This window comes from Melanostigma gelatinosum, assembly GCF_949748355.1.
Source record: "Melanostigma gelatinosum genome assembly, chromosome: 15".
NCBI lineage: Eukaryota > Metazoa > Chordata > Actinopteri > Perciformes > Zoarcidae > Melanostigma > Melanostigma gelatinosum.
In genome coordinates, this window is record NC_136648.1 from 13,565,179 (window position 1) to 13,573,186 (window position 8,008).

General features: G+C 41.8%; 1 protein-coding gene across 1 annotated transcript; it reads left to right on the top strand.

The window, feature by feature from the left end:
- Positions 1–4,046: 4,046 nt before the first annotated feature.
- Positions 4,047–5,471, top strand: LOC306789678 (C2 calcium-dependent domain-containing protein 4C-like; the record flags this gene model as incomplete). The annotated part of the gene is given in 3 exon segments (XM_079285752.1): positions 4,047–4,252; positions 4,254–4,788; positions 4,920–5,471. Coding segments are annotated over 3 exon segments (1,293 nt in total).
- Between the last annotated feature and the right edge of the window lie 2,537 nt (positions 5,472–8,008).

An 8,008-nucleotide genomic window follows, 5' to 3' on the forward strand; every position in this document is an offset into this window, starting at 1 on the left:
TGAGGATTCTAACATGCTCAGGACATTGCTAACATGTTAATGTTGGGTAGCTTTAATGTTTACCATGTTCAACATCTTAGTATAGCATGTCAGCATTTAACATTTAAAAAGTTTCATTTTGACTTGATGTCGTTTGATGAAAAGTGAAGAGAGATCACCAAAGTGATTGTAATTTATCAGGAGGGGGAAGGGAATGTGTCCACCAACTTTAAAGTCAATCCATTCGATGGTTGTCGCTGTATTTTACTCAAATGTCAGCCTCCTGGTGGCCCCAGAGGAGAAGTTATTCGCATTCCTCCTCTGAACACTATGGATGGCTGTAACAAATCCCATTGCAATCTAACCAATATTTGTTGTTGCAGACGGTAAAACAACACAATGCATCCTCATATTGTTCGTATTATATCTTCCGAAAAGTAACTTCTCATTTTTTGTGCGTTTTCCTAAAACCAGTCAACTAGAATATTTGGCAGGTATAACTGCAGAGAAAAATGACAGTTTGCCCACATTTTTTTCAAATGTCAAACGTGACTGTAGATTACTCGATCAGCTGTGACATGCATGGCTGTGTGTGTGGAGCGTTACTGTAAGTGCTGTGGGCAGCCTACTGCAGAGTGTGAGAGGTTATGGGACAAATCAGATGTAAAGTGAGAAAGGCCTCATTATACACAGAAGCACACCAGCCATGGTCCACTAAAAGCTGACAGCCACATGGTTGCTGTGTGTGTGTGTGTGTGTGTGCGTGTGTGTGCGTGTGTGTGTGTGTGTGTGTGTGTGCGTGCGTGTGTGCGTGTGTGTGTGTGTGTGTGTGTGTGTGTGTGTGTGTGTGTGTGTGTGTGTGTGTGTGTGTAATTTGGTGTGGATCTAATGTGTTTATGTGTGAGAGATTATTTTGCACAATGTTTCCTGAAATAATTAAAAACATCAGCTCAATTGACTGGAATCATCAAGTTTATACATTTACACACAATTTGTTGTGAAACCTAATAAGGAATAATAAATAAGGAAAATGATACAGTGACTTGTTCAATAATAACACTGAAGTGGTGTAGCTCCTTCTTTATTTTTTTACACATTCCATGATCCCTGTTGTTATTTAATATATTTTCTATATATATATATATATACATATATATATATATATAATATATATTCACTGGTGTTATTGATCTTAAAAATAACAAATTTGTCACTTTATTTAGACCCACGCATTTTTTTAATGGTGTGTAATAAGCATTACAGGCTCAAATGGCTACTAGCTATAGTTTTTTAATGATGAAATAGTAAATTAGCGTAGTTGGTTCAGGGGCAAAAGGGGTACGCATTTCTCTATGGAATCAGTAAATAGTTGACTGGTCCAATGTCTAAATAATGGCCAGACCACTGGATGAATCCTAGCCCTGATGCACTAATCTAATGGCTCGTCACTAATCTATAATTGACTGCAATCTAGTTTTCGAGAAATAGAATGAATGGATCTAATTTGCATACGTATTTAGAACCTTCATTTAGGTCTTTGTAGAACCACCGCTGACAGTAATTACACTCTTTGTCTTCCAGGTTCACACACTTATGAGAGGTAGTATATATATGTATATATATATATATATATATATATATATATATATATATATATATATATATATATATATATATACACATATATATATATACATCACAGAGAGCATATTCTCAGGGAGCTTGTGTGCATCCAGCCAAGCAGATCAGACGAACCGCAAGGAGAAATAAACATGCAAATACCAGCGTTTAGAGCCAAACTAAAGAGTGCAGATCCGTCTTTTAACCGTGTGTGAAAATATACAGTTATATATTAATATATAGTTCTCCTATCATATAGTAATGTGCAGACACACAAATACTGTATTTCTGCTGTGGACAAAATAATGAAAACAACAAATTACACAAATATTATCAATGCAGCAAGATGTGGGGTATATTCATTTTGAAACATATCATGGAGGGACAGTATCTGCAGCATGGCACAATGGGTCCTGCAAAGTGGCCTCACATTAGTGGGTTGTTTTTAAAAACCTGCAGAATATTGACTGGTCCAAATGACTCCTACGAGATGGCTGCTCATACCATGACAGATCCACCACCACGTTTAACACCTGGTAAAACACACTGTGGGTTGAATTCTTTGTCTTTCTCTGGACAGAAACTGGTCCAGACAGGAGACAAAGACAATTCATCAATCCATATTACCTTTATTTTGCTCAGGCTGTATGTCCTTATTGTGCATCTTTTTGAGCTGACATTGCATTAATCAATGGAAATCATGTTTTTTAGGAAAGTGTCACAAATGTGTGTAATCATGCTTCTTTTTAGTCTTCCCCGGCAACCACATTCTGTAATTTAGCAGTTTTTGTGATCAGAGCGTGCCGTCCAGGAACGGTACGTTTGGGCATGCTACTGATGGGATTAGTGACTGTCAAGTCTTCTTTCACACACACATAGGAGATAAAAGCACATCTTACAAAGTTAGATGCTGCTGCCCTCAGATGAACAAGGACACTGTTCCAGAGTCAGCCGGCAGCTTCACAGCAGGTCTCTGTCAGAGTTTTAAGCAGCAAGCAGCTGAGAGTCTGTGAATGCCACGGCTCAACGAGGGACTGTGAGAAGATGTATGGACAAACACTGGGAGTTTAAGAAACTGTCCCAAAACGAACTGGAAGCAAGTCTAGGGACGTCACAGCAGGCATGATGTGAGTTATTTTCTTTGTTCCAATTCTGACAAGCTGTATTGCTTTATAGGCTTATTTGGCAGAGCCAGAGCTATGAGTGAACTGCAGCATGGAAAGGTTTTTAAACAGAGGCATAATGGTAACAGATTTATTGTGATTAAACTTCTGCAGTTTCTTGTGTTTACTTTATTTTGTCCACTGCCTATAGCTACAAAGTCCTCTTAGTGTAAAGACCAAAGCTTTGTATTCCACTATAATTATTAAATGAGTTGATGGCAGACATAAAAACAGCATATTGTCCCTCAACATCATCATCATGACTTTGCCAGCAGGAAATACAACAGAGGTGTCTGTCTGTTCGCTCCATGTTATAAGGCGATAACAATACACGAGAGACTATGTCACGTGAACACCAATTAAAAATCACCGTGACGCTCTCTTTAAAAATCACTGAGACGTGAGATATGAAAAACACATCATTTGCAACACTTTGAATGTGGTGAAACAACACCCTCCAAATGAGTCCGCCCCCCCCCCCCCCCCCCCCCCCCCTGTGCCTGCGTAGGGTATAGTTTTCAGGTAAATATCATGGCAAGCTTTCACAACCTTCTCATTGGCTCAGGAGTCAGAGACCTCCGTAATATAAAGCGAGAGTGCCTGCTCTCACAGACTTTTCCCGCTGGCAAGCGTTTTGGATCACACTTCAACTAACGGGAAAAGACCTTTTACGCACAGAGTGCTTTGGAGACGCTGCAGACGAGCGCAGCCGGCGATCATTTTTTCGAAGGACAAGAGTTCTACAGGCAACAGGTTGGTATATTTCATATTAGATGCGAGACGCATTGTGTGTTAACGTGGGGTTTTTTTGAGGAAAAAAAAGTTTATTTTCAGATTTGCCTTGGCTCATTTCATTGAAGTATTTCATTGAGCAATTAAGTGATTTTAATTTTAATTAAGAATAATTGTAGTTAGATTTTTTTTTTTAAACGTTGAATTTGTTTGAGATGATGCAAATCTAAATAGTATTCGTGCATCGTTTAGAGGAGATTATATAATTATTTATTTTTATCTCAATATGTTTTGCATTGATTTCACATATAATTAAAGTGCTCTTTGGAGAAACGTGTGGTCTTTAAATGAATGCTGAATGGTTGAAGGGATTTTTTTCAACTGAAGTCGAAAGAAAAGACACAGATTAGGGCTATGTCAACAACATTACCAAACAAGCAGACATCAACAAAAAGGGGTAATTCTGCTGTTATCGTTGGATGTGCTTTTACCTCTTTATGCATCACTTTTCTGTTAACAGAGTTAAGTGTGATCTGAAGTGTCTGAGTGGACATGTGGCTACTGGAGAAGCTCCGTAGCTCCTTGGAGAGCAGTGGGACAAAAACCCAGTCCCCCCAGACAATAGAGGCCATCCCCGTCGCTGTTTATGTCAACGTCCTTACTCCAGAAAAGATCCCTGATTTCTTCATCCCCCCTAAACTTATTTGCTGCCCTCCAGAAGAGTCTCTATCCCCAAAACCTCAGCATTTCTCCACACTATACCTCTGTTTCTGACCATGCCATCTGCAGCCAGAGCCCCAGAGCTCGGAGCAGCAAGAACCCCTGCAGCCCTCGCCTCTTTTCCCGCGTGGGAGGGGACACACGCAATCTCCAGAAGTCAGCCAACCGTCACATCATCCAAATAGAGAGTGTTGATGAGCCGGGTGCCGGATCTGTGGACAGGGACAGTGTCAACACCAATGCTGACCCCCATTCACAGACTGCGATGTCTCTGCCGTATGTCCCCAAGGCTCAGACCTCATATGGCTTTTCCACCCTGGTGGAGTCTCCTCATACCCGCCGCAAGGAGAGCTTGTTCCACAGCGACCCCAGCAGCCCTCTCACCTCCCCGAACTCCCAGAGACGCTCCCAGGGGGGGACTCTACTGGCCCCAGCTGACCCCAACCCATACCGCTATTTCAGCGGCGGAGAGAGCGACACCTGCTCCTCAGCAGAATCGTCCCCCTTCACCTCCCCTCTGTTGTCCCGCTCTGCCTCCCTCCTACGCTCCATAACCCAGGAAACACAAGCCAAGGTGAGCACTGTTTCTCTGAGTGCCAGTGTAAACGGATTGGCTGCTAAAAACACGCTTTTCTCGTGTGATTCACCTTGAGGATTCCTTCTGTGTGTTAAACTGTTGCTTTTTTCCTCTGTCCCTCCCTCAAGGTGTCTCGTGCCAAGCGCTCCCTGGCACGCCACAGTTCTCTCTCCACTGATGAATGCAGCTCAGCTGACAACAGCCCCAACATGCAGCGCCGCCACATGCGCTGCCCTCCCTCTCCCGCCTTCCGTGGATGTAAAGGCAGCGGCTTAAGGGGCGCGGCGTCGGACGTCCGACAGCGTGAGCACACCGTCAACCTCCACAAGGGGGGTACACTGAGGATGAGCACCCACTACGACCCAGAGGCCGCTCGGCTGAGGGTGCGCGTGCTCACGGCCGAGGCCCTTTATGACAGGCAGACTGACATCAAAAGCATCAACTGTTGTGTAGCACTCTACCTGAACCCTGGCAAGCAGCAGAAACAGAGGAGCACCATCATCAAGAACAGCAGGAATCCAGTATTCAACGAAGACTTTTTTTTTGATGCGCTGGCCCAGACACAAGTAAAGAGTCTGGCCATTAAAATAAAGGTAGTGAACAAAGGAACCAGTCTGAGGAGAAACGTGCTTCTAGGAGAAAGGGAGGTGCTGCTAAGTGAGCTGCTGGGAGGCCACTAGTCGCTGTCAAGACTTGCTCTCTTGATGGCCCTTTTTCTCCCACTGAGCAGATCTGACAAGTGCTGGGCAGGTGAACGCATGCTGATGACAAGGGAATAGTATCTTGCACACTGTGTTATGTAAATCAATGGACAAAAAACAAAACGAAGCCTCTGTAGGATTAAAAGTCCCACTTTATCAAGTTGCCATCAAGCCTCATGCCCATGTAAAACAAGTGGAAACCAGAATTATTAACATGCTTACCAGTGTAATAGCAATGTGAACAGTGGAGTCGTTGTCCTTGTTTGTGTATTTCTCTTGAAGTATTGCGTTACAAAAAGTGTTGCCTTCTCTCGTGCGCATTGTGATGTGGCTCAGTGTCGCAGCTGTGATGCAATGATGATCTTGTTAAGGCTGGAGCTGTAGTTTTTGTAATAATGTAGGAATATTACATGTGGGTTTTGCACGTTCGTGTGGAAACTAATAATGCCTCTGTGTACTTGAAAGAATTTATATTTAAAAATTAGATTTGAATTGCCAGTGGATGTAATGTTAATATATGTGACATGCTTTTTGAACGTATGAATAAAAATACGAAACTCTCACTGGTGTTTTTTTTTTTACCCTCCAGCTTTGTCTCAGTGATTGTGTCCTCTAACAATTCAGCAGGACGAAGAGCAAGCCATAAGATTATAAACCCTGCTTTGCTACCCCGAGCTTTCCATTTTTTTGCAATCTGGGTCCTCTGAGAAACACAGGGTGTTATTTGTGAGGCTTTTAATGCTGGATCTTGGCACGCAATATTGTCTCTCTGTGCATTCAAACTCCCTGTTTCATTTTAAAAAACATGTTCCCCTTTTCAGGCTGTCCTCCAGTGATGTTCAAATAGTTATTAAGCATGGCAGGAGCTAAACTCCTAGCTCCTGAAACAAATGTTGGCACGCACTCTTCTGCTCTATAATTCATCTGTAGACAGAGGCTACATCTTGATTTATGTATTCAATATGGGTTGATAAATGGAAATGCATTTGAGCTGAGGGAGGAGAAATACAAAACATCCCCTAGAGTCGCACTAATACATCTGCCAGACATGCAGCGCTGGTCCGACTGAGCAATGAAGAGCAGAAGCCAAGTGTGGATCTTATGCCTCCTCTACTGGTGAAACATCAGATTGACGCCTCGCAGTGCCCGAGCAATATTGTCAAATTTAAAGGATGAAAACGATTTTTTTGGCAACTTTTAATTGATTGATGACCCGGTGTGTTTTCTTCATTCTGCCCGTAAACATGGGGACAGGCGCTCCTCTGACTCTGAAAAGGAAAGAAAAATACATTTCATAAAGAAATGTCAAGGCTCTGAGAAACATCTCCCCCAGCCAGCTCCATTTGCTTATAAAGCACCGAAATAAGTCACAACAAGCATCCATGTGGGACACACTCGTCTGTGAGATTAAAGAAAATGTATTTGCCACAAATTTAGATGAAAAAACAAATATTAAAACTGGTGAAGAGAAATGATGTAATTATTTTTCCCTTTGTAGAATTGGTGAGGCACATTTTTAAAGACGGATTATCTAATATTCTCTGAATCAAGCAAAACATCAGCCTATAATCAACTTATTTTTCTTCAATGATATTAAAGTCTCGGGAAACTTTTTCCTGGCAACAGTTTTGATGATTTTACATGAAACAGTTCTTTCTGTTCTGTTTGTCTCTGCTCTCTTCTTAGCGATTGGAAGTGGGCAGATGTTCATCTAGAACAGATGTTGCATATTTCCGTGCACCAATCAGAAGCAAGCACATTTTACAATCCAAATCTAATGACAGATGGTGGGCGACAGATTTAATTAAACTAAAATGTCAGGGACCGTCTATACAAAGTGCAATGCCGAAAATACCTACGACAACAATATTCATTAACTTCACTGTCATGCAATGTAATGTAACCAAAACCACTTCACACACCAATGGGCTCCTCTTTGTTGTACTACAAGTGTTCTTTTGAAAAGATATGATTTTTATACATTTTTGTGAATATTTATGAAAAATAATAATCAACAGCTTTACTGTTGAAAAGTGTAGCATGACCAAAATCACTTCACATATCAATAGACGGTCCCTGCGCACGAGTCTTGCAGCCAGCCGCTCATTGAGACCAATGCCGATTGTGCAGCTCGGAGGAGTCCGTAAACCGGCCCGTTTTAATTAAATGAAGGTTGTAGCTTGTCGTCTACCTCACTGCGGTTACAGGGAGGTATCGTTTGTGTTTTAGCAACGTTTCGTTAACGATTTATTGAACCGGGAAGTCCGAGTCTGTCAATATCTTTCTAACTTTACCTAAGTTGAGGGGTTGAAGAGGCTTTACCAAAGTTGAGATCATGCAACCCACTTTCAAATTCACAAATCACTCATGCCAACGAAAGAGTACATGTCTGCTTTTTGACAAAGGAATGTATGCCGTGAAAAGATCAATATCACGTTATTAGACGGCCAACTAAAGAATTGACTCTTCTTTGATGTTGAAGTTCCTTTGTACACGACCACTGTTACATTGTTTTA